This window comes from Capricornis sumatraensis, chromosome 6 (assembly GCF_032405125.1).
Source record: "Capricornis sumatraensis isolate serow.1 chromosome 6, serow.2, whole genome shotgun sequence".
Lineage (NCBI taxonomy): Eukaryota > Metazoa > Chordata > Mammalia > Artiodactyla > Bovidae > Capricornis > Capricornis sumatraensis.
Window position 1 is genome coordinate 13,799,465 of NC_091074.1, and position 26,867 is coordinate 13,826,331.

Sequence of the window (26,867 nt, forward strand, 5' to 3'; positions counted from 1 at the left end):
GGGCATTTACTTTAGACAGTAAATCCCTTCCCAACAAGGGCACTGGACACTCAGGTATCACCAGAAAAGAGTGGGTCACCTGGTGGGCCCCCAGGTTCACGTGCCGTTTTGTAGTCCATCCATATCGCTTAGTCCCGGTTGCTCCCTGCACCCAGCTACTTTTTTAGACATGGGTCCATCTTTTTGGTTTAAGACTGAGTATTGGGCTCCCAAGTCCACCATGAAGCCAACCGGTTTCCCCTCCACATTTATAGTTACCCAGGACTCGGGGAGGGGCTTCGAGCCCTGACCCCCCTAGTTGCTATCCTCACCCGCGTAGAGGATATGACTGTCTGGAGGGGGAGTCTCGTTCTTGGGGTTCTTGGCCCCCTCTTTTAGATTTTTCTTGGGGCATTTATCTTTCCAATGTCCAAACTCTTTACAAAACGCACATTGGTTTTTTTTAAGCTTACGCCTTGTCGTTTTTTCTTCAGTTTTTGAGTCCAATTTTTTTCCTTTCTGGAACCTGTTTTTGTTTTCAACCCCAGCAAAAAATATCTGGGCCAGCTCTTTTTGATTTTTACGGTTTTCTTCAGCTCTAAATTCTCTTTCTTCTCTTCTAGTGTGGTCCTCTCTCTCTTCTGGGGTCTCTCTATGATTAAAAACCCTCTCGGCTGCCCTCACTAGATCTTGCAAGGATTGTTCATTTAACCTCTCTATCTTTTGTAACTTTTTTCTAATATCGGGGGCTGCTTGATGTACAAATGCTAACATAACTGCCGCTCGTGACTCATCTGCCTGTGGGTCCATAGGGGTATACTGTCTAAAAGCTTCCATTATCCTTTCAAGGAAGGCTGCTGGGCTCCCATTTGGTTTCTGCCTCGCTGAATTTATTTTGGCCAAATTAGTTGGCTTCCTGGCGGCCGCTCTAAGGCTGGCCATAAGAGTCTGGCAGTACACTCGGAGCCACTCCCTACCTTCAGCACGTTCAAAGTCCCAGTTGGGTCGCACCAAGGGGAACCCCTCCCCAATGAGGTTAGGCTGTATTGTGGGCCTCCCATCCACCCCTGGCACATTCTTCCGAGCTTCTGACAGGATCCGCTCGCGCTCCTCTGTAGTGAAAAGCACCTGTAACAGTTGCTGACAATCATCCCAAGTGGGATTATGAGTAAAAAGGATAGACTCTAAAAGATCAATAAGACCCTGCGGTTTTTCAGAGAAGGAGGGAGTCTGGGTTTTCCAATCGTACAAATCACTAGTGGAGAAGGGCCAATACTGATATGCCCGCTCTCCACCCTCTCTGGCTGGTCCCGCCCGGACCGGAAACGCGTGAACAGTGGAGGAGGGGACTTCCGGGTCTTCTTCCGCTACATTGGCCATTTTTCCTGTTTTTCCCCGAGTTCCCTGGGCGGGGCCCCCTTCTCTGAGATGAGCTGAAGGCTCGGTTCTCCTCCTGGCTTCTCCCGATGAAACCTGTGAAAGCAAGGGCAGATGTGGATCCGCATACGGGGGTGGGAACAATTCGGTCTCCAGATCTATCAGATTAGGATACAGAGAAGATTCCTGGAATACCGGCTTTGGTCGATTTTTGTCCTTTTTTTTTTTTTTTTTCTTCAGAAGCCTTCATTACTAACACCTCTGGGCTTGGTGAGGTTGGAGTTGGGGAAGAGGGACGGGGAGGTTTAGGAGGAGTGAGAACAAAGGGTTTAAGCCATTCCGGCGGGTTCCTCACTAGATCCTGCCAGACCAGAATGTAGGGAGTCTGATCTGGGTGCCCGGCAGGACTAGGAGTAAGCACCCTCTCTTTAGCTGCCTGGATAATTTGGGGATTGAAGGTTCCCTCTTGTGGCCATCCGACGTCAAAGGTGGGCCACTCGACAGAACAGAAAGTCACCAGTTTGCTCTTTTTTACCAGTAACGAAAGATTCTGAGCTCTAGACTTGAAATCAGAGAAGTGGTTAATCATAAGAGATAAAGGAGTAGAAGTTGTTTGTCCCACGATCACAGAAAAGTACACTGGGATCCAACAGAGCACACAAAGAGCAGCGCAGACACCACAAATAGACAAACAGATAACAAACGCAAGGTGGCCACCGACAATGCACTCAATCTTACCTGCAGGATGTTCACAGAGCCAGCTGCCTCCCCAGCCCGAAACCAGGCCCCGACCTTACGCTGACTTAATCCAGTATCAGAGCCAGCTGCCTCCCCAGCACGAAACCAGGCCCCGGCCTTACGCTGACTTAATCCAGTAACCAGAGCCAGCTGCCTCCCCAGCCCGAAACCAGGCCCCGACCTTACGCTGACTTAATCCAGTATCAGAGCCAGCTGCCTCCCCAGCACGAAACCAGGCCCCGACCTTACGCTGACTTAATCCAGTAACCAGAGCCAGCTGCCTCCCCAGCCCGAAACCAGGCCCCGACCTTACGCTGACTTAATCCAGTATCAGAGCCAGCTGCCTCCCCAGCACGAAACCAGGCCCCGGCCTTACGCTGACTTAATCCAGTAACCAGAGCCAGCTGCCTCCCCAGCCCGAAACCAGGCCCCGACCTTACGCTGACTTAATCCAGTATCAGAGCCAGCTGCCTCCCCAGCACGAAACCAGGCCCCAGCCTTAATCTGGGTTTCTGCAACCTTAGCACCGGTGCTCAGAGCTCTTATCTCCTAACGAGGTTACTCCCTTCTACACGGAGAGTTGTCCTCCCCGGCGGGACGGAGATCCCGGACGAGCCCCCAGATGTTATGCTCCGAGCCCGTATCTCTGAACCGACCGAGAGAGCAAGTCCACCACAGTATTGCAAACGCAAGAAGGGAGTTTGTTTATTCCTAGCGCGCTAGGGCCCAAGTCTCATCCCACACAAGGGAATCTGACAAGAGCCGCGAACAAAGGAGTATGGCGGCTTATATACAGGCAGTTCTTTGTCTCAGTTACAGGAGTAGCTGGCATTACATGATTGGCCAGGCAGGATGAGCGCATATCCTGTCTCTTTCTGGTAAACATGACTCAGGTCCTAGAGACCGTCGTTTGGTCCCTAACACTCAGTACTCCAAATTTTGGCACCCACCAACATAATTTGTTTACTTTATCATATTCTCTAAACTAGAAATGAAATGTCTTAAAATTATGTGTATGTCATATACTTTAATGTATGGTTAAAAGACAATATAATAAAAAATGACATTAAAATTAATGGTAAAATCCATTTTATCATTAATTACCTTTAGTTTCTTCTTTCTAATTTACTGTAGACTGTGTGTGTCTACGGCTTTGGAGAGAAAACAAGATAAAGACTTTAAACTTCTTTAATTTTTTAAATTTATATCTTTAAATTTAACTCCCTTTAAAGAAGTATCTTAGAATGATATAACTGGAAGATGGTATAGGGGAGATCAGTAGAAAACAGAGTGAAGTAAAATACTTACTTGTTCAGTTTTAAAAAGAAACAGCTTCACATTAAGTGCTATGCATTGCGCGATGTGGCCTATTACCTCATGACTGTCTTATTTTAGAAGATATAATTCTCATGACATCCTTTGCTTTTAAGTGATTGATAATAGATGACTGAGTGATTAATAATTAAATTAGCTTTCCGGCTTTTGTGCTTGTTTTAAGAATTTGCTGAAGCTGGGTTTTGTTTCTGCTTTAATGCTGCCTAAAGTTTGGCTGTGTCTGTGAATGAAGAATGTTTCTAGCTGTGCTCTATGTATGAACCTCTGGTTATGAGCACTGTTTCTCTGAGTCTACTCTAAGCTGTGCTTGTTGTGTATTCTCTGTCTGGTTTATTCCTAAATCACGTGTGGCAACCTCTTTGGCGGTCAACAAACTGTATAGCTTACTGTGGTGTTTAGCCTCCTTACATAAAAGAAAAAAATCTCAAGTTATTATATGAACTGTTTTCTAGTGAGTAAGTCTTATTAATAAAAAATTATTAAACATGTTTAAAAGGAAGCTGAATAATTCCTAAAAACTTTATATAAATGTACGTTCAATATAGAAACCAAGGAAAACCAGGACATAAGAAAAATATTATCTACAATCTCACCAAAGAGACAATTACTGCTTATAACTTGCCTTCTAGTCATTTCTGTGTTTTTCTTTTTGTATTTGAGATCATATGGAGCAAGCAGTATGCATAATTAATGTCTGTCTCCTACTTTTAAAAACTTAACATTATATCATAAGGATATTCTGCAAGAATTATTTTTCTTTAACATTTTTATGGTTAAATACTATACAATTGCATAAGTGCAGCATAATTTTCTTGACTAGTCTTCATTATGGACATTCTGTTTGTTTCTAGTATATTCGCTGGTATATGTTGCACTGAACCTTTATGCATAATATCTTCCCTGTGATTAGGATTATCCCCCTTGAATACCCTCCCACTTCTGAAATTTTGTATTCAGAAGGAAGGTTATTAAGGATGTTGGTATAGACAGGTTAGATGGTTCTACAAAGAGCTCTACTGGGTTGCAGTGTTCGTATTCCCCTTGAGCTTACCTGGTGGCTCAGAGGGTAAAGCGTCTGCCTGCACTGCAGGAGACCCGGGTTTGATCCCTGGGTTGGGAAGATCCCTTGGAGAAGGAAATGGCAACCCACTCCAATACTCTCGCCTGGAAAATCCCATGGACAGAGGAGCCTGGTGGGCTACAGTCCACGGAGTCGCAAAGAGTCGGACACGACTGAGTGACGTCACTTTCACTTTCACCTCATGAAAAGGGTTTGAAATCTTTGTGATCCTAAAAATGTTAGGAACCACTGATGTGTGTTTAGAAAAAGAGATTTTTATGTTTCTCAAGCATAGCAACATGCTTCAACCAAAGTAGAAATGCAGGAAATTTGTTGAAAATAGGATCTTGGTGGGACCTCCATGAGACTGAAACCAAGACTGCCTTTCAGGAAAACAGGAATAAGGTGTCTTGTGCTGTGTGTTGTGTGCTTAGTTGTGTCTGACTCTTTGCAATCCCACAGACCGTAGCCCACCAGGCTCCCCTGTCCATGGAATTTTCTAGGCAACAATACTGGAGTGGGTTGCTGTTCCTTCTCCAGAGCAGAAGGTATGTACTCATAAACTTATACATAAAATGACACTGAAAGAAATATTTGAATGCTCCCAGGTAGGGGCAGAAGACCAACAGTTTAGATGGAACTAGAAGCTGAATGCTGTAACTCTTCCTCAGTGTCAATTTGAAAACCTTATTGCATTTACTTCATATTTGTCAGGCAAATAGAAGGTTTTTGAAACCATTCTCTGTTTCTGTGAAATCAGAATAGGAGGCATAGCGGCCCAGTCCTGTGTGCCTGAGTGACCAGCTGAAACTAATTTCTGTCTTTCTCTGCAGAAATAGTGCTTCCATGATAGCTCAGTTGGTAAAGAATCTGCCTGCAATGCAGGAGACCCTGGTTTGATTCTTAGATTGGGAAGTTCTGCTGGAGAAGGGATAGGCTACCCCCTCCAGTATTCTTGGATTTCCCCTGTGGCTCAGCTGGTAAAGAATCCATGTGCAATGCAGGAGACCTCAGTTTGATTCCTGGGTTGGGAAGATCCCCTGTAAAAGGGAAAGGCTACCCATTCCAGTATTCTGGCCTGGAAAATTCTATGGACTACAGTGCATGAGGTCACAAAGAGTCAGACACGACTAAGTGACTTTCACTTTCACCTTTTCTTTGTGCAGAAATAAAGTCACATGAAATGAGATATAGTCTGTTTTCTTACATCCTGATAGTCACCTAGGCTAGTGGGCCTCATAGCAAGTTACTACTAATTATTGAAATGCTAATAGGATTTAGTATTTCTAGAAGATTACTTATATGAAATATAAGTAATCTTCTAGAATATTCTGTATATGAAAACAGCCCTTTCTGAACTATTTATTACTAATTCTAGCTGATAGTATTGGTTTGAAAGTAAATTTTTTATTGAAATTAAAAGTGATTCTAAGGACTGTATTTTAGCTTTCGTACTTCAGAAATCTTAATGATATTTATCAATTTCTTTAGTTATAAGGTATGAAAGGCTCATGGGTGCCTCTGTCCCAGGAGAGAATAAAGTGTTTCAGAATGTGGGCTCTGGCATCAGAGGCCCTAGGTCTGTGTCTCGCCTCTGCCATCCCCAGAGTGTATGGCTTTCAGCAAGTCCCTCAGACCCTTGCCTTGGTTTTCTCATCTGCAGAATGGAACAGCCCTGATACCCAGCTCCAAGGCTGATGACAAGGATGACCGGAGACGGGTGCTTGTTACATCACCAGGGTTCTACCTCCTCCTCCCCCTGTCATCACCTTGGAAGTCAACATTCAGTAAAACATGTTGGGTGACAGATTGGTTTACCACTGTGGTCTGTTTTTTTTTCTATTCCTTTTCCTATTTTAAGCCTCTGGAGGCTCTGTGCTGACTTTGCAGACTTGGGGTGTACTCTGACACCTTGGCCACTGCCTTCCCTGTGCCTTTTTTCCTGCTATCTGTAGATAACAGGATAAATGTCTTGCTTACCTTCGAAGTACCAAGTACAAGAAGGAAATGTTTGTTTTGTTTTGTTTTATAATTTTATCTATTTATTCCTGGCTGTGCTGGGCCTTCATAGCTGCTCAGGTTTTTCTCTGAGGTGCACAAGCTTCTCACTGAGGTGGCTTCTCTTGTTGTGGAACAAGGGCTCTAGGGTGCAGGCGGCTTCAGGAGTTGCCCTTCCCAGGCTCTAGAGCACAAGCTCAGCAGTTGTGCTGCAGCAGCTTCGTTTCTCTGCAGCAGCTTCGTTTCTCTGCAGCAGCTTCATTTCTCTGCAGCAGCTTCGTTTCTCTGCAGCATGTGGGATCTCCTGTATTGGCAGGTGAATTCTTTACCAGTGAGTCACCAGGGAAGTCCTCGGGAATGTTTTTAATAAGAAAAAAAAAAAAAAAACAAAAACCTGAATGATTAATGGCAAAATAAAACTGAAGCATTTAGTGAGACTTGACTGTCCCAAGTACCACACTTACTATGCACCAGAATTTTACCACTGGTTGTGAAGGGCTGTCGGATCTGGTTGCAGTCATGTCTGACCGGCCGAGGTTGGTTGGAATGTGTCAGAGCAGCGACATTTAGCATCTCTGATGGACTGGCTTCCCTCTGCTCATGGAAAGGTGCTTCCCATTTCTCTTCAGCAGCTGTGGTTCTGCTTCCCACAGAGCCAGGACGTTTCATGAAATGGAATGAACTGTGAGTGAGTCCTGCCACAGAGCGAAGCTGCCCCTTGGGCCTCAGGTTCTTGTTCATTTAATAACACACCTAGTTTTTAGCCTTGTTGAGTGCTGGCTCAGTTGGTAAAGAGTTGGCCTGCAATGCAGGAAACCGCCTGCAGCATGGGAGACCTGGGTTCAATCACTGGGTCGGGAAGATCCCCTGGAGAAGGGAATGGCAACCCACTCCAGTATTGTTGCCTGGGAAATCCCTATGGACAGAGGATCCCAGGGGGCTACAGTCCCTGTGGTCGCAAAGAGTCGGACACGACTGAGCGTGCACGTACACTGGCATTGAGTCTCCCGCCTCCTCCCCACGTGTCCCCTCCACTCATCACACCAAACCATCTGTAGTTCCCTGAGTTTTCCCTGTTCTTTTTAGTGCTTTTGTGCCTTTGACTTTGTCTAGAATGGCTGCCCAGCCCCACTTCTTACCCCCACTTCTTATCCCCCAACATGCCCTCCCCCTCACCTCTGTGCCTCAATGTCTGCGAACACAGATCCAGCCTCTCCCAGCCTCCCTTCCTCTGCGAAGAAGCCCAGGCCACCTGCTAATACCTCGGAGAGTGTCTAGCAGGAAGCAGACCTGGAACAAATATTTGGATAACCAGAAGAACGGTTCTTTCACCTTTTAATGATTCATGTAAATACTGACCTGAACGCCAGATCATAATCACGATAGAGTGACCACATCCCTGGAGAAGCACGCCTCCTTGAGAGCAGGCCTGCTGCCATTCAAAACTAAAATGTCAGAACATTTATTAGTGAATAACCCCAATCTACTCTGTATTTTTCTTTCTCACATACATGGGTTTCCTTGTCACCACCTCCTAAAATGGATTTCTTGTCATGACATGGTAGTGAATGTTGTCCCATACTTTAAAATGGTGTATCTGCCCTGGGAATCTTGAGGTATTTTCTTCCTTGAGGTGATATTACTTTTTCCATATTTGCAAGAGATTATCTTATACCAATCACAGTGTCTGTGCTTTGAAGCCCCACACGGCAGTGCTGTTTTTCGAGCTGTGATGGAGGCAGGCTTCAGGGCAGAGCGAGGACGCACTTCAGTCATCTCGGAATACAGCAGCAGCACCTGCCTTGAGGGTGCTCCGTTCATTCCAGAACGCCTTCCTGGGAAGGATGAAAGCACTGCTTGCTCAGCTTTCTAAAGGGTATTCCCGACGGTCTCTTTGAACATAAAGGCTATGTCTGACCTCTTTCTGCTCTCCCTCAGTAAAATGCTTTCCTTCACATCCTAAGCATTATTGATGATCCTGGTGGTGACATACTTTTCAAGAAAGTTTTCAGGAAGATTTGGAAATCATGAGATGTCTTCACTGGGATCGCCAGATGTGAAGGAGAATGAAGAATTAAACTGTCTGGTTTGATTGGTGTTAGATTATGAAGTTCATTGTTCATGTTGTTGTTGTTCAGTCGCTCAGTTGTGTCCAACTGTTTGCAACCCCATGGACTGCAGCACACGAGGCTTCCCTTTACTTCACTGTCTCCTGGAGTTTGCTCAAACTCGTGTCCAGTGAGTCAGTGATGCCATCCAATCATCTCATCCTCTGTTGCCTACTTCTCCTCCTGCCTTCAATCTTTCCCAGCATCAGGGTCTTCTCCAATGAGTCGGCTTTTTGCATCAGGTGACCAAAGTATCGGAGCTTCCGAATCAGTCCTTCCAATAAATATTCAGGGTTGATTTTCTTTAGGATTGACTGGTTTGATCTTCTTGCTGTCCAAAGGACTCTTAAGAATCTTCTCCAGCACCACCGTTTGAAAGCATCAATTCTTTGTTATATTAGTGAAAAAAACCAAAGGATAGAATTAAATAAGCACGTCCCTGGATTAAAAAAAGAAAAAAGTTGTAACAGTGTGGTCCCTAGGGACTGATGAAGGACTTGCTCTTTTAAAATATATTAAAAATAATTTGGGGACTTTCCTGGCCATCCACTGGTTAAGATTCTGCTCTTCTTATGCAGGGGGGTTGCAGGTTTGATCCCTGGTCAGGGAGCTAAGATCCACATGCCTTGTAACAAATTTAATAAAAGACTTTAAAAATGGTCCACATCCAAAAAAATACAAAAAAATAAATAAAGATGATCTGGAAAGGAGAGTGGAGAATCTCAGCGCTTCTAGGTAAGCAAGTGGAGCTGATGGGCACAGCTGAGAGAAGGTTCCACAGTGGGCGGGCAAAGGAGGAGCAGATGTGGGGGGCTTGTTTTTCTGCTGGTTCAGCTCAGTGGGTCCTTTGTCTCTACCTGACAGAACGCTGTGGCTGTTCTTTTGAAGGGTCTATTCAGCAGGGTTAATTTCTTGCTTCGCATCCTACTAGGCTATTTGGCTTTTAAATGTATATTCCCACTCTCCACTGCATACATAATATATATCCATACATACATTATTCATGTGTTTAAAAATCTTCACAGATTTTAATTTACCATTTTATCCCCTTGCTTTGCCTTTGTCTTTTCCTCACTCTTCCCCCAATCCTTTCCTTATTTTTAGATAGGTCATTTTGTGGGAATAATGTGGGACCTGTATTGTGAAATGTTGACACTTTTATTAAAATATTTTGTGTAACTTACTATATGCTGTTTTTAGGATGAAAATACCACTTAGGAGCTTTCTTTTTAAAATTCAGTAATTGCTCATCTCCCAAACACAGAGAGTTAAAATCTGCCCAGCTGTATCCTTTTATGATTTCTGAGAGGTGTTATAATCTGCCTTTTATTACTTGTGGGAGATGGGGCTTTTAAATGACGTTGGTGTGACTTGTTTTTACAGTCCTGTCTTAAGGTCTGTACTCTTGCCACTGAAATCATGGCATAAACTTTGACAAATATAGCTTCATCACCTTTTGAAATCTACTGCAAAATGATTTATTGATCAGTTGTTTAGTACTTATAGTTGATTCTTAACATTCAGTTTGCATCAGCTAAAAATGTAGTACTATATATTCACAACAAGAAATATTGTTTTAAATCTGTAATGAATGTATGTGACTCAGTTAATGAGCTAAGGCATGAAAAATAGTTATTTGGATTTCATACAGGTGTTTAAATTGCATGTTTCATAGACCTCTTGGTTAGCGGTACATGGTAATTAACTTTGATCTAGGCCGTTAAACAGTCTCACAAATAAAAATTTTCTGTAAAAGAATAACCAGTGTATTATCCTTTTATTTGTAGACATTAACCTATATTCTGGTCCTTTATTTGCCCATTTCTTTTTTTCATTTATTCCTTCTTGAGTACCGTCTGGTAGTTTTCTGACCTGATTTAGAATCTCTAGTTTATTTCTATTTTAAAACAAGGACCAAATTTAACAGGAGACCATTGGTGAGATAAATTGGCCTACAGGCTCAGACTAACACCAGCAGATTTACTTCCTTGTGTTTAAATAAAGTACTCATTTTCCATGAAATAACAAACTGTACTTGCAGGCATGATTTATTCAAACCTGAAGAAGGAAAACTAAAAAAGGATTATTTAAGGTTTAGAGTCATAGGGAAAGTAATATTTTCAGTTATCTCACCCAGATTCTCAAAATACTTTTGTTGTTATTTTCGTTTGGTTGCTAAGTCACGTCTGATTCTGTGCAACCCCATGGACGGCAGCATGCCAGGCTTCCCTGTCCATCACTGTTTCCTGGAGTTTGCTCACACTCATGTCCATTGAGTCAGTGATGCCATCCATCCATCTCATACTCTGTCACACCCCTTCTCTTCTTGCCCTCCGTCTTTCCCAGCATCAGGGTCTTTTCCAATGAGTCGGCCCTTCTTATCAGGTGGCCAATGTATTTTTGGAGCTTCAGCTTGGGCATCAGTCCTTCCAGTGTATATTCAGGGTTGACTGGTTTGACTCAAAAATGCTACCTTAAACCAAATCCAGCAGTGACATAGCCAGTGGATGCAAAGCCAGTTTATATTCCAGCAAATAAATAGGTGACACAGCCCGGAGCAAGACATTCCCCATTTGTTCAGTCCATGAAGAAACGCACATTGACTACCTACTGTGTACACACAGATAACCACCCTGAGAACCTTTGTCTGGGGAGAAACCTGTGAACAGATCCTAAGGCAACTCGAGAAGGGCAGTGTTAGAAATATTCTGGGACCTGAGAGGAGGGGTCGAGTTCAAAAAACTGCTGGCTTGAACTTACTTCATACCTAACAGAATAAATAGGACATTAGAGGCGATAGTGTTAATACAGAAAAGGATCTTGTATGAAATCTCCCCCTTTTCAGTTGTAATTTTAATTTCTATGTTGACAATGGAAAGTTTATATTACTAAGGAATTTGCAGTTTACCTTCCTTATGCATTTAAAAAAACGCAGTATATCGACATGGTTTTTAAAAAGTAAATTTTATCACAATTTTAACCATTTTGATCAATTACTTTAATTTGGTTCAACTACATTTTGTTTAAAATTATACCATATGCTTCTGGGGAAACATGATGGATTTTATTACCCAGAGTTATTAATATTACTGCCAACCACTTTTAATTCTATTTATTTGTTATTTTTATCAGAAGGTAATCCTTTTTCTTGCTGATGACCCACACCCTCCTCCATTTCCAGTTCTGCCTTTATTGCCAATGGAGGCATTGCCATTGGTCTTAAAATGTATTTGAATACGGTCCTTTTCCATAAGAAAATGCATCCTACATATTCAGGGACTGATAAAGCCTCTATTTGGGTTTTCCCAGTGGCTCAGACGGTTAAGAGTCTGCCTGCAATGCAGGAGACCCCAGTTTGATCCTTGGGTCAGAAAGATCCCCTGGAGGAGGAAATGGCAACCCACTCCAGTATTCTTGCCTGGAGAATCCCATGAACAGAGGAGCCTGGACAGCTACCAGACCTGACTAACACTTTGACTTTTTCACTTTTCAAGGTCTCTGTTTAATCTTGAGTGTATCCATTTTAAACCCTGACTGAGCAAATTACTTGACAGCAACCCCCTACTCCCCACCACCCACCTCCCATGCCCCAAATGGACCACTGATCCCCAGTGCAGTGCAGTCAGCTCTCAGCTCTCTGGAAGGAGCCAGAGTTGTGTCTTTATTAGCACAGGATGTCAGCAGGGGAAGAGTGAGCTCAGAATCTAGCTCTAGGTACCAGAGAGAGACCGCGCCCCAGCCACATCCTGCCGCAGGCAGGCTGGGGATGCCTAGCCCGTGGGCACACCCTGTGTCTTCTGAACTCCTTGATTATCCCCTCCCCCCGCCCTACCTCCCTGATAGCTTCCACTTCTTGCACTTCTTGGCTGGTGATCAAGTGCAGCTCGAGAAGGGATGCTAATGTGATTTTTCTAATTAAAGGTTTTTGGTTTTTTTTTTTTTTAATCAAGAGGGCTTTTAAACTGTAGAATTTAGTTTGACTTTTTAAGTCCTAAGCTCTGTGGCTCAGGCAGAATGACAACCGGATCGCAAGCGGCCATCAGCGGCAACCACGTCCCAGCGTGAAGCCGCCTTCTCAGGACCTCTGGTGTGTGCAGGAGCTCTTCATTACCAGCTTAGCTTTCGAGGCTTCCGTGGCATTTCAGAGCCATGCCTGCATTACTTTCACTGGCTCTAAATTCCTTTGTGTTCGTATCATTTCTACCAGGGCATGACTGTCTCAGGAAGATACCATAAGGGTGATTTGGGGGTGATGGGGAGCTTTGTCAATTGTGAGATGTAAAGTGAGTAGTCTGACCTGATTCCTGACAATCCCCTATTTCCATCCAGGAATAGGTGATTCTGTTTTTCAGTACATTTCCACCTTTACGGACATACTGATCTTAGAAGATGACCCACCGATTCCATCTTCCATTTCTGGTCAACAGTAACCTGTTGATTTCGACTGTAAAGGGAATCAGCTGGTGCTTCTGAAGGTGTGTGAACACCAGTGAGTCACAAAGCCAACTCAAGTCTCATTCAGTATCCAGGAGGAGAAGCGTGTATCCTCTCTCTCCAGGGAGCTTAGTACTATTACACTGTCTGACTGCATCCTTTGAATCACAGAACGTGGCGATTTGACATGACTTTTCTTAATTCACTCGAAGTCAGGCAGATAGTTCTCAGATTGGTTTTGCCTTTGGATTTGAGAAGTGAGCAAATCCAAGTTTTTTTCCAGTGACTGTTATATAGCATTACTAAGAGCACAGCACCATGCAGGGGATATCAAGTTCTTCTCTTGCTGAATTCCTCGAGTACTGCCAGTATCAGTATTCTCTCTGATCGAGCCCCTCTTTCCTGGCCCATGTGCTCCATTCTCATCCTTCATCTCAGGCTCCCTCTCATAAACCAGGCAGAAATGGTAGGATGCAGGCATCTGTTTGTAAATGCTTACTGAGGGTCACATGGCAGGAGAAGCACTGGGGGTGCAGTGGCACGTCCCATGGATGAGGTCCCTCCCCTTTCGTGGAACTTAGAGTTTAGTGCAGAGTTGGAGGGGAAGGGGCAGACCCATTCCCATTTGCCTGTCTTTGTACGTGAGGTTTTGCGGGAACACAGCCCTACCCATCCACCCTGTCCATCTGCTCTGGGCACTCCAGGGACATCTTCTTTGTAGTGACCCTGTGGTCCAAGAGCCTGGAGTGCTTCCTGCTCCAGAGGGTGAGGTGAAGAGGTGAGTACAGGCAGGAGCCGACAATGTCCCAGGAAGAGCATCCACCCTCTGGGGAAGAGGACCAGTGTGGAGCCTGCAAGCAGGAGAAGGGACCTATTCATACCTGAATTTCAGGGAAGTCACTTTGGCTACAGGTTTCCCTGGTGGCTTAGTGGTAAAGAATCCGCCTGCCAATGCAGGATATGCCGGAGATGTGGGTTCAATCCCTGGATCGGGAAGATCACCTGGAGAAGGAAATGGTAACCCACTCCAGTGTTCTTGCCTGGAGAATCCCATGGACAGAGCAGCCTGCTGGGCTGCAGTCCAGGGGGTCACAAAGGACTTGGACACAACTGAGCAACTAAGCCACCACCACCACCACCCCTGCTTTGGCTGCAGAACAATAATGATGAAGGACAGTGAGTACAGCGTTGGAATGGGAGGCACTAGCAGGTAGGAATCAGGAGCATGGCCCTGCCTGGATGCACGGTACTGATCCTGACATTAGGTCACTTCTCTGTCAGCTGTTTCGTCTGTACGGTGTGTTTGCCTGTGCTCAGTCGTGCCCGACTCTTTGTGACCCCGTGGACTGTTGCCCACCAGGCTCTTCTGTCCATGGAATTCTCCAGGCCAGAGTACTGGAGTGGGTTGCCATTTCCTCCTCCAGGAGATCTTCCAGACCAAGGGGTCAAACCTGGGTCTCCTGCACTGCAAGCAAATCCTTTACTGTCTGAGCCACAGGGGCAGAGATGATTGGATGGCATCACCGACTCAATGGACATGAGTTTGAGCAAACTCCGGGACATAGTGAAGGACAGGGAAGCCTGGCAGGCTGCAGTTCATGGGGTCGCAAAGAGTTGGACACGACTGAGTGGCTGAACAGCAACAACAATAAATACATGTGAAGCACTTAAGGACAGAGTATTTGCAGTCATCACTGTTCTTCCTATTCTAGTAATCCTGTTGAGAGGTGAGTGGGGACTGTCCTAGGCCTTTGCAATGTCCACAAAATGTTAGGTGATCTAAGAAAGACACGGAAGATTTTACGGGAGCCAGGTTTGAGGATAATCTAGAAAGTGCATCTGAGAACTGTTCCACCTGTTAGAAGTCAAGGCACAGGCATGTAAGTATTTAAGACAGAGGGCTGGACATCAAATGAGGTCTTACTGACAGTTTATGCAATCCAGATTTATGTATCATTGTGGTGGATCACATGAACCCTTACGCATTCAACAAGGAATGTTATCTTTAAGGAGCTGTCTTGTTGATGCTAGGAGAATGCTGCTCTTTGGGACTGAGCAGGTATTTCTGCTGATGGGGGCGGTCTGGTTGATGCATAATCCAAATACGTGATGCACAGTGGAGGGCAGGGAGGAGGACAAAGGGCAGAGGAGAGCTTTTGTGTTTAAATTTTTCTTGTCCTGCCATAAAATACGAATCTTATTCCACCACGGCGAGGATGTGGAGAAAATGGCTGGATTCCGGAGCCGTGCGGGCGGTGGGACTGGCAGGAGTCAGTGATTGTTCAGATGTCGGAACAGGAGGCTGGGGATGAAGTGGAGGACTTGCATTTGATCAGTTGAGTGGATGGGGGTTCCCAGCCCCAAGGTGGGGAAAACAGTGAATGAAGCAGATGTGTGCCGTGGAGTCACAGCAAGTTCATTTCCGGGCATCTCAAGTTCAAGTGCCACGGTGATGAACCCAGAGATGAGAAGCAAGATGTGGGCTGAGGACACGGAGGGAGGAAGAATCAAATGAACCTGGCCACCTTGCTGGGGAGACGAAGGGATGCTAGAGCAAGGAGGAGGACAGGCAGGCTCCTAACAGGTCTAAGTGGAATACCAGGAGTCAAAGGTTAGGGACTTCCCTGGCAGTCCAGCAGTTAGGACTCTGCTTTCACTGCCAAGGACCCGGGTCTGATCCCTAGTCTTGGAACTAAGTGGGGAAGGCAATGACAACTCACTCCAGTGTGCCTGGAGAATCCCAGGGAGGGGGAGCCTGGTGGGCTGCCATCTACGGAGTTGCACAGAGTCAGACACGACTGAAGCAACTTAGCAGCAGCAGCAGCAGGGAACTAAGATCCACAAGTCACTTGGCATGACCCAAAAATAGAAAAGTCAAAGGTTAGACAAAGGAAAGATCAAAACAACTTTTGAAGAAAGATGAGCATGAAGTTTGAATCCATTAAACATTCTCTTGTTGAGGTGGGTGAGCCTGAGAAATGTTTATATTCGTGAGTCTCACATCAGCACCTGCCCACCGAACCACAACAGATGTCTCCTGCCTTGGGTACCTAGATTTCACTCACTGTTGTGTCCCGCATTCTTCCCATAAGCAGCTTTCCTCCAGTGGAATGCTAGGCACCGCAGAGGATGTCCTAGGACGGCTGATAACCTGTTCAGTCTACTTTTCTGAGCCTATTTCCCGCCCCTCACTCTCTTCCTTTCCAGTTACTAGTTCACTGGAGCCTTGATGTGAAAAGTTGAAGGGAGAGACTGAGTCTTCCTTCTTTTGGTGGGGTTCTTGGTTCAACATCAACATCTTGAGTCTGGTATCTTAGAGTTTTATAAGGGCTTCTCTATTTTAATTTGATTATTGCAGTACTTCCCATGGGCTTACCGTGGTGGCGCTAGTGGTAAAGAACCTGCCTGCCAGTGCAGGAGACAGAAGAGATGAGGGTTTGATCCCTGGGTAGGGAAGATCCCTTGGAGAAGGACATGGCAACCCACTCCAGTATTCTTACCTGGGAAACTCCATGGACAGAAGAGCCAGGTGGGCTACAGTCCATGGGCTCACAAAGAATCAGATTTGACTTAGCGACTAAACAGCAAGTGCCTGCTACTTGACTAGGTGTGCAGTGGTCAGAAGCCTGATGCAGAAGGCTTATCCACGTATACCTGAACAAAGGTATCACCCTCAGATGGTTGGACAAGGTGCCGCATGTTACACTTAGTTCTGTGCTATAGGATGAAAATTGTGGGAAAACTTTGAAATGGATCTAAAAGGTCACTGGGTGCATTTTCCAACTCAGCTTTGCAGGTTATCTCATCCCTGCATGAACTCCAACCTGTTTCACAATCCTGTAAATGATAGAAAAATGATAGTAACACGCAAGAGTTTTGTCCACTGAAATGGAAACCGTGTCCTGTGGAATGCAGTTGGTTATTGCCCTCTGGGTATGGACCAGTGTGACCAGTTTTGCATTTATTTTTCAATTGTTTGCAGTATTCTTGATGTTTATATATTTGTCTGTTTTTCACCAAGTCATTCAAAGGATTCACCTTTGAACTAGTTGTAACATCTTATGATTCCTTCTCAAAATTAGTGGGTCAGTAAAAATCTGTGTCGCTTGTCCAGCAAAAAGTTCTTGTCATCCATGCCCAGGTGTGTTTATACCTGGAAGACTCACAAGGAAATGCCGGCTGTGAGTGCCTGTACCAAAGGGAAGGCAGGAAGACTTGCCTTTCACGATATACCATTAAGGATCCTATGAATGTTGTATCACATGCTTAGAGTATTACCTAAACAAAGAGATTGTTGTTCAGCTGCCAAGTCGTGTCTGACTCTGCGGCCCCTTGGACTGCAGCATGCCAGGCTTCCCTGTCCTTCACTATCTCCTGGAGTTTGCCGAAACTCATGTGCATCAAGTCGGCGATGCCATCCAGCCATCTCACCCTCTGTCATCCCCTTCTCCTCCTGCCTTCAATCTTTCCCAGCATCAGTCTTTTCCAATGAGTCAGCTCCTCACATCAGGTGTCCAAAATACTGGCGCTTCAGCTTCAGCATCAGTCCTTCCAATGAATATTCAGGGTTGATTTCCTTTAGGATTGACTCGTTTGATCTTGCAGTCCAATGGACTCTCAACATACATTTGTTAAGTTCCTTTTTGAACTCCGTCAAGTCAGTCGTCAGCTAGCCCTTACCAAAAATTTGACATTGACTAAATTCACATTTGAATTAGCTGACTTTCCAAAGAGATCCTTGTCTCTAAATAAACCACCACTGGACAGCAACCTGCGTATCAGCCTTACTTCTGCACTCTTGAAAGTCTTTAACTTGACTTTTCAAAATAGCTCTAACACTGTAGAAAAATGTTGGTCAGACGGTATGAACTCTTTTGTAACTGTCTTCAGGACTCTGGGCATCCTGGCTTGATGGGGAGGGAGGGTGGCAGATCAGTTAGCCAGGTCTGCCATCCTGGTTCTGACCGGCTCACCCGCCCCAGACCGGCCACACACAGGCTGTAGCCTCCTTGTCAGGTTACAGCCGGCAGCCCTTCCTTTAAGCCATTGGAGCTCAAGCCTGCTGCATAGTGAAAACACCTGGAGCGTTCTTAAAACTCCAAACGTTCCCACCCGTTAAATCTTGATATCTGAGGGGTGGGACTCTGACGTCAGTGTATGTAAAAGCACTGAGGTGCGGCTGATGTTGAGAAACATGGCTGTGCAAAGAATGGTGCTGACTTAACAGAAACTTCACATGTGACCCCAGGGACAGAAGCATGCAGGGCTTCTGACAGGAAGATCTGTGCCGCTGATGAGGAGCGTCTGGACAGGAAGGAAGGAAGGTCAACATTCTGGAATATTCATGCACACAGAATCCGGTTTTCCTGGGGCCACCTTTGGAACGGGGCCAGCTAGGTCATGGGTGTGGTTTAAGAGCTCTGTTAGCCTTGGTTACAGTCGTCAGAGCTTGTTTTATAGTTCTAAACTCAGTTAACCTCTCCCAGAGCAGAGATACTGAGTGGGGGCCGTCAAGATCATATCCCAGCCCCCGTCCTCTGCCACTTGGGCCACTAAGCCAGCCTTGGGCGGGCTGACATCCAATACCACCGCCACCATGTGGCCATGTGACCGACAGAACGTCATATTTCTTGTCCACCAGACAACTGGGAAAACCACACTGTACAACAGGATCTGTTGAGTGCCTGCTTTGGGCAAAGGTCTTAGAACCTCATTGCTCCAACTTGTAACGATGTGCTGTGAAAGTGTTAGTCGCTCAGTCATATCTGACTCTCTGTGACCCCATGGACTGTAACCCGCCAGGCTCCTCAGTCCATGGGATTCTCCAGGCCAGAATACTGGAATGGGTTGCCATTCCCTTCTCTAGGGAATCTTTCCGACCCAGGGATCAAACTTGGGTCTCCTGCATTACAGGCAGATTCTTTACCACTGAGCCACCAGGAAAGCCCAGCAATGTGCTTTATTCAGGGGTTTTTGATAGAGAGTTGAGTTTATGAGGGGAGAAGTAAAAAATGCATCCACCCCTTTATTTTGGAACGGTAAGGCAAAGAATTGGGCTTCCCAGGTGCCTGAGTGGTTAAGAATCCACCTGTCAATGCAGGAGACCCCAGTTTGATCCCTGGGTTGGGAAGATCCCTAGAGAAGGAAATGGCAGCCCACTCCAGTATTCATGCCTGGAGAATCCCATGGACAGAGGAGCCTGGCGGGCTCCAGGCCATGGGGTTGTAAAGATTTGGACAGGCCTGAGCGACTAAACAACAACAGAGGCGTAGACTTATTCTATTGCTGGCACGTCGTTCCTCGTCAGGAGCGGTTTCCTCTAATGAGGGGTCCTGGTTCATGGCCTGCTTTAGTTTCATGATTCATAACATTTTATCACCGCCTGGGCTGTTTTTTCAAATGTGCACATTGGTGTCATGAACTGCTGTGGTTGCCTTCATGTACTCACTGTATGCCCCCCTCCCTTTTGTGTAGGAAGACAGAGCTGTTAATAACCCCATGCCTGACAGAGGGGGCAACGGACTAGCCCTCGGGGATGACAGATTCAAACCCGTGGTGCCCTGGCCTCACGTGGAAGGCGTAGAAGTGGACTTGGAGTCTATTCGAAGAAGGAACAAGGCCAGACATGAACAAGAGCGCCGCTCTGGAGGAGAGGACCAGAAAGACATCATGCAGAGGCAATATCTCACGTTTAAACCCCAGACTTTCACCTACCATGATCCTGTGCTCCGCCCGGGGGTCCTCGGTAACTTTGAGCCCAAAGAGCCTGAGCCTCCCGGAGTGGTCGGTGGGCCTGGAGAGAAAGCCAAGCCATTGGTTCTGGGACCAGAATTCAAACACGCAGTTCAAGCCAGCATTAAAGAGTTTGGATTTAACATGGTGGCTAGTGACATGATCTCCTTGGACCGCAGTGTCAACGACTTGCGACAGGAAGAGTAAGCACCCCTTCCTCCTCTCTCTGAACCAGGGTCACGGTCGTGTGGATAGATACTGAGTTAGATTGTCAGAATGCAATATATATATGTTATACATATATATGCCTTTACTGCAGGGGAATAAGAGGATCTTTGGTCCACAAAATGGGCAGAAAGGGGAGAGCTCCCCACTTTATACGGGTGTAGCGTATAAAATTCTGAGGTCTTCCACACCTGTGCTGCTCAGAGTGCGGTCCCCAGACAGGCACTGGTCAGAACTTCCCCTTCTCACAGTCCACAGTGGGAAATGAGCTTGTCCCGAGGCGTGGACTCACTACCAAGTGCATTGTTTAGTTTCACCTGACAAGTGTTTAATAGCAGAGCTTTCTCAGTGCATGGCCATTCCCTCTGTACCAAGCTCCCTGTCTCACTGTAGGGTGGTAGGAAAACTGCTGGGGAAGCTCCTGAAACTAACTGGATGTTTGCCACCTTCCATTTTTTTTTCAACTGGAGAATAATTAGTTTACACTGTTGTGTTAGTTTCTGCTGTACAGTGTGAGTCGGTCATATCTATATCCCCTTACTCTAGAGTCTCCTTGCACCTCTCCCCGTCTCACCCCTGTAGGTCATCAGAAACCACCGAGCTGAGTTCCCTGTGCTGCGCAGCGAGTTCCCACTAGTTATCTGTTTTACACTCAGCCCTGAAACCGGAAGTGGAAACTCCCGAGTACGGATAAAAGTGTCCTCAGGCAAATGAAACCATGACCCACACAGTCAGGTCCTTTTCACGTAGTGTGATTTAAAACAAAGGGTTTCTAGGTCTTGGCTTTTGATTGTGGTGCTTACTGGATGAACTCAAAGCTGTTCTCTTTCAGTTTATTCAGCAACTGATTCTACTCAGAGGATCTAAGCATCTTCCATTATTGTGGATGCAACATAATTCATGCCACTAGGGAACTTCCCAGGTGTCTCCCCAGTGAGGTGGGGTTAACATAGCCCTCATGTTAGGGGGTGAAGATAGCAGGCACAGGCACACACACAGACCCCACAGCAGCATCCTTTATGACCATGGAGTCGAATGCTGGACCCATCAGGGGGCTGCTCCGGAGGCTTCATATATTGATTTGGCAGGAGTGAAAGGGGTTGCATGAAAGATGCAGAGAAAGAAAGAGAAGAAGTAGAGAACCAAGGGTGAGAGAGATAACCTCCGGTACAGAGAAGCGTTGGAGCATCGCAGGGGGGCTGAAAAAGGAGGGTGTGGGAGCAGTTTGTTCCTGATCAAGGCAGAAATTTGCCTGGTTTCAGAGTTGCCACATTTAGAAAGAAAAAAAAAAGATGCTCAGTGAAATCTAATTTCAGATAATGAAAAACGTTTACTATAAGCATGCCCCAAATAGTGTATGGGATATACTTATACATTGAAAATGTATATCTGAATGTATACATCTGAAATGTATATCATGTAAATGTGTGAAATGTATATCTGTTTGTTGTTTATCTGAAGTCCAAATTTAACTGTGCATCCTGTATTTTATGGCAGCCCTCCTGGCAGGGGCTGAGCTTGTTGCTAGAACTGCCGTGCATAGACCCTTTGGGAACCTAAACAGAGTCTGTGTCCCCACCTGGAGTGCCTGCCAGTCACCCGAGATAAGACTCGAACCTCGAGTCTGTCACTGGGGTTCTCAGACAACCTTGTGATGGTCTTCTCCTCACCTCCTCACCTTCTCCTCCTGACGGGGAAGGAAAGAGGGGTACTTACTGACTTTCTGCTGTAGGCCAGGACTTAAACTGAGAGGGTTCCCACATGTGAATGTGAAGTCTGAGGCTCAGTGCTGTGACTTCTTTTCTGTCAGCCCAGCAAGATGGCAGAGCTACGGTCCTACCCCCGTGGCCCTTCTCTCTCCTCCACCCACACCTTCCTGGACCACATGCCTCAGGGCAGGGTTTGCTAGATGATAAGATCCTGAGAGCGAGGTATTTGTCTTCTTCTCCAGCTCCTTCCAGTAACTGACATCCCGGAGCTTGGCTATGCCCAGCCGTGAACATCTGGGAAGAGAATGAATGAGTAGATAAAGGAGTGAGTGAAGGAGTCTGCTGAGGTGAGACCTCGGCTCCACTACCAGACACGAGATCTTAGACCAGCTCCTTAGACCCCACAGCCCTCAGGAACCTGATCTGTAACATGGGTCTACCAGTACCTACCCCCCAGGCTGGCATTGGGATTAAAGGACATAATAGACTAAGAATCTTATCACAGGCCTAGGGGTTAGAAACTTAAGTCCTAGTGGCGTTTTTTTTTTTTTTAATTGCTATGGCACTTTCTTCAGGTCACAATTTGTCCAAACTACGTAACTTTGGGGTCCTCTGTTGCTTTTTGGAAAATGTGGGTGCCCCACACAGCCATGTCCACCTGACCTGTTTCTCCTTGCACTTCCATTGATGGCAGAGCCCTCGTCCCCTTTGATAATCCCTGACACACCAGGTGCCTCTGAAGCCCCCATCTCTCTGGGTCTTGCTCTTCTACAGTCATCTTTCTTCCTGTCTTTCTCTCTTTTCTCCCTGCATGCTCCCTTCCTTTCTAATTTTCCTCTTGCCTCTAATCTGCCTTCCTCCCTCTTGCCATGCCTGTTCACAGGCTGATCAGCTCTTTGTTCTTTTTTCTGGCATAACTGGAGCACTGCTCAGAAATGAGATTATTGCATGTTCCGGCAAAGATTGTGGCCCCAACCAGATAAAAGGACCAAGACTATCTCAACAAACCACTCCTGAGCTCCTTTGTCAAATTCTATGCTAGTGAGAAAACTTATATTCAAAATCTTCAAACATCATAACTCCCAGAAAAAAGATTTTTTTTTTAACTGAATCCAGATGACTTTAAAAAATTTGATTCTTTCTCACCCTTTTCAAAAAAATGGGATAGGCTTCTTTCCTGTTTGAACACTTTAAAATTCAGTGTAGACTCAAATAATTTCTGAGTTGAGTTATTCATCAGTTAGAATGTGCTCAGTCTTAAAGAATTTTCTGCAAAATAAAAAGGTCAACAGCAAAGAAAGTGCTGCTAAGTTCTGCATTGTATCTAGCATGCATGTTAGCACCTTCCTTCTGCTACACAGGCGGGCTTCCTGGGTGGCTCAGTGGTGAAGAATCCGCCCTCCAGTGCATGAGACACAGATTCAGTCTGTGAATTAGGAAGATCCCTGGGAGGAGGGAGGAGGAAGTTTGCTCAAATTCATGTCCACTGAGTCAGTGATGCTATCTAACCATCTCATCCTCTTCCGCCCCCTGTGCCTTCTGCTTTCAGTCTTTCCCAGCAACAGGGTCTTTCCCAGTGATCCAGCTTTCTTGCCTGGGAAATCCCACAGACAGGGGAGCCTGGCGAACTACCCTCCATGGGGTCGCAGAGTCAGACTCAACTTAGCCACTGAGCATGCACACATGTGCTCTACAGACAGCGCTGAAAGCATCTCATGCGTTCATGTCACACATGCACACCCTCTTGAATACTCAGCCCTGTGGAGAACGTTCCTCACGAGGACTGAATTTCCGCAGCTGTGGGGTCTGATCAGCCTGCTCTCTGGCCTCTGCCACACATACCAATGAGCCACCTGCCACGCTTAGAGACCCAGCTCTGGGCCTTCTGTCCAGCTGTGGCACCTGCCAGGGCTCACCTGCTCGTTCCTGCGGCCACTCATCGTCCTTTCAGATGAGAATCTGGACAGGACCGCCCGCTGCTGCTGGGGTGAGTCATGCTCATGTCTCTCGCAGTTTTGAATCCCATCCCCGAGCTGACTCACTTGCTGGCTGTTGATCGCTCGTTAGGAGAGTGAGTAACAGTGTTTTGAGTGAACCGGAGGCCTGCTTCTTTTTTTATAGACTTGAGCCAAGAATGACTTCACCTGCCTTCACACTTGTTTTCTATAAAAAAACAGGCACATGGCTCTCTGCATGGTTCAGCAGAGATGGAGCATCTCCAGTAAGCCAGGCACTGTGCTAGCCCATCGGGAATGCAGTAAGAAGTGTGGTCCCTGCCTTCGGGGCGCTCGCCGTCCACCCGCGGGGGAAGGGAAAGGGCACTGTGATGTGAGAGCCTGAGGAGGGGAGGGGGCCAGGAAAGGGTTCCCGGGGGTCCACTAGAGACAGGCCCGAGGCTGAGGGGCTTTCCCGGGAGAAGGTTACAGGACCAGAGGCCAGGACGGTAGGCAGGGACTGGGAGGAACGCAGGTGCTGCGGCTCCCGTGGGTCCCGCAGCAGGTGAGGAGATACAGCTGGAAGCTTAGGGAGGGTCGTGTGTGCAGGCCCCCTCCACAGTCTGACCACCTCCCAGAGGTTTAAGGAGAACTTGAGGAGTGTCAGGCTACTGGGATATCCGGATTCTGCGGAGGCTGGGGGCCTGGCATCGCCCTAGGAAAGTGAGTGGAGTCCACAGAAGCAGACAGAGGAGACTCAGGGAGCAAATGAGAGTTAGAATGGGCGGGGTTGTAGGGGGAGGAGGAAGCAGGGAAGTCCAGAGACACAAAGAAGGACACCACTGCCCAAGGAGGGGCAAAGGGCAGAGGAACTGCTCTGCTGGGAGCTGCTGTGCCTGGACTTCGGCCTCAGGCAAAGCCCCACCCCACCTCTCAGAGCCCCGCTGGTTCAGCCCATGGGTAGCAAGTGCCATTTGTGGTCTGTTAGATTTTCTTCTAATAAAGCGCAGAGTTTTATTTCCTTTACTGTGAACTCACTGCTGATGCAAATACATGGAAATTATTCTTGCCCTTTTTCTGCCCAAGAAGACAGACAATCGGGGGATATAGAATCCAAGCTATTTTGTTTCAAACAAATGAATTAAATATTTTGACTAGTTGAGCAAATTCATCTGCTTCTCCTGTTTAACCTTTCCTCTTGCCTACACTCCTGTCGAATTTATGTTTTGTAGAAAGCTATCTCAGTCACATTGACGAGTGAAATAATAAAGTGCCTCGAAAACTCTAAGAGCTATGCAAATGTTAATATGATTAATTATTAATAACTTTGTTAAGCTTGTCTGTGGGAAACAGGCTTTTTTTAAAAAAAAAAGATATTACACATTGACATTCCTGCCTTATGCACTTGGTAATTCTATTCTTACTGGATACAAAAACACTGATGTTTATAGTTTATACTCTAACTTTATTTAAGGTAGCTGTGCTCGTGAGCTGTCTTCATTCTCCATGTTAAAGGCTCTTTCTGATGCTCTTGTTTAGAATATAGAGCTATAATTTATCAAATAGTTGCTATTAATATTTTCTAATTCTGCTACGGAGTTCCTTTCTAATTTCAGTTTCTATACATCATTACCCATGGGTTTCAGTTAACACTGACTAGAAGTATGGAGCTGCTCATAAGAGATTAAAATTAATATTAGAATAATCTATATATGATGTATATGGGGCTTTCCAGGTGGCATTAGTGGTACAGAACCCACCTGAAAATGTGCAGGGTTGATCCCTGGGTCAGGAAGATCCCCTGGTAACCCACTCCAGTATTCTTGCCTGGAGAATCCCATGTACAGAGGAGCCTGGCAGGCTACGGTCCACAGGGTTGCAAAGAGTTGGATGCAACTGAAGCAACTTAGCACAGCATAGCACATAAATGATGTACGCACATGTAAGTGTGAATCACATACGTGCACCATGAACTTCAGTGCTTTATCCTAGTTTCTATTAACACGTGTGTGCTGGTTCCACACAACCCCATCCAAAAACACAGGTCACAGTCACTGACGCTCGCTCCTTTCCCTTCTTGGACTGCCCAAAGCACATCTCATTTCTCAGAGCATGGTATGGCAGCCGTAGCGCTAGCCCTGCCTGCAGGAGGCACGTTCTAAATTGGTTTCGGATGGCCCACAATGGATGTGCTGCTGCTTTTGCGTACGGAAAGTATTGCTCTCTAACTGGCCTGAAAGTTTCTGTTCTTGGAAGCCACTTTCTGTGAGGTCAGAGATTTTCCACATTAACTTTAAAAATAAATCGTGTTCTGATACCTAGTTTCTTCTTTCTCTTCTAAACACACACACATATACATCTGAACATAGACACACATTTGAACACACACACATCTAAACACACACACACACTGCACTCTGGAATTTTCTGAGTGACAGGGGCACAGCCAATTGTTGTTTGAGGCCCTACTGACCACAGGAGACAACACTGGAATTATTGTAGAGGTTGGGGTCACGCAGGTCAGCCCAGCTTGCACAGCAGTTTAGAGGGATGCCTCCAGAAACTGGACACGAGGTCATCTGTGGCTCCAGGCTCCCCGTGAGCAGAGCAGCAGCACCTTTGAACCCCTGCTCCTCCTCAATGGCCTGTCGGGGTGGTTCCTTCCCCTCATGGGATCATCCCTGCATGCGGAGGCCTGGTTTGGTAAATGAGGTCCCTCCCACTAATATAACTTAATTTCCCCTCAAAGCTCCACCACCAAGTTATAGAAGGACAGAGTTTGCCTGGTAAAAAATTACAAACCCAGATTGCTTGTTTCGTTTTTCCACAACCCTCCACCTCCAACCAGGGATTTAGAGTAAGTTCCCTGGAGGTTAGGTAGAGAAATGTTCATGGAGGTGCCATGAGGTACCCCATAGCAGCCCAGCCTGGTGACCGACCATGCCTGGGAGACCTTCTCTCCAGGGCAAGTTTCCCACCCATCTGGAGAACTGGCATGAAGATTTAGTCAGCGGGGGGAGTGGTACCTGTCCCACTGGAGCAGCTGAGTTTTGGAGCTAATGGTCTTTTCAGAGTTTGGTCATTGTCCTGACCAAACCCTGAACTTGCCTGGACTGAAGAAAGAGCCCGGAGTCAGCAAGTGAGACATCAGTCTTTCCATGGATGGGGGAGCTTACACACCTGGAGCCAGCTCCTGGGGTGTCAGACATCCCACCTTGGGCGGCAGATGGTAGGCAGA

General features: G+C 46.2%; 1 protein-coding gene across 4 annotated transcripts in view; it reads left to right on the forward strand.

Annotated features, from left to right (window-relative positions):
- GALNT7 (polypeptide N-acetylgalactosaminyltransferase 7) overlaps positions 1–26,867 on the forward strand; it is a 138,982-nt gene that overhangs the window by 57,714 nt on the left and 54,401 nt on the right. For all 4 annotated transcript variants that reach the window (XM_068973943.1, XM_068973944.1, XM_068973945.1 and 1 more), the window contains exon 2: positions 19,504–19,964. In XM_068973943.1, the coding sequence (XP_068830044.1) occupies positions 19,504–19,964 (461 nt within the window). The remainder of the gene's footprint in view (positions 1–19,503; positions 19,965–26,867) is intronic.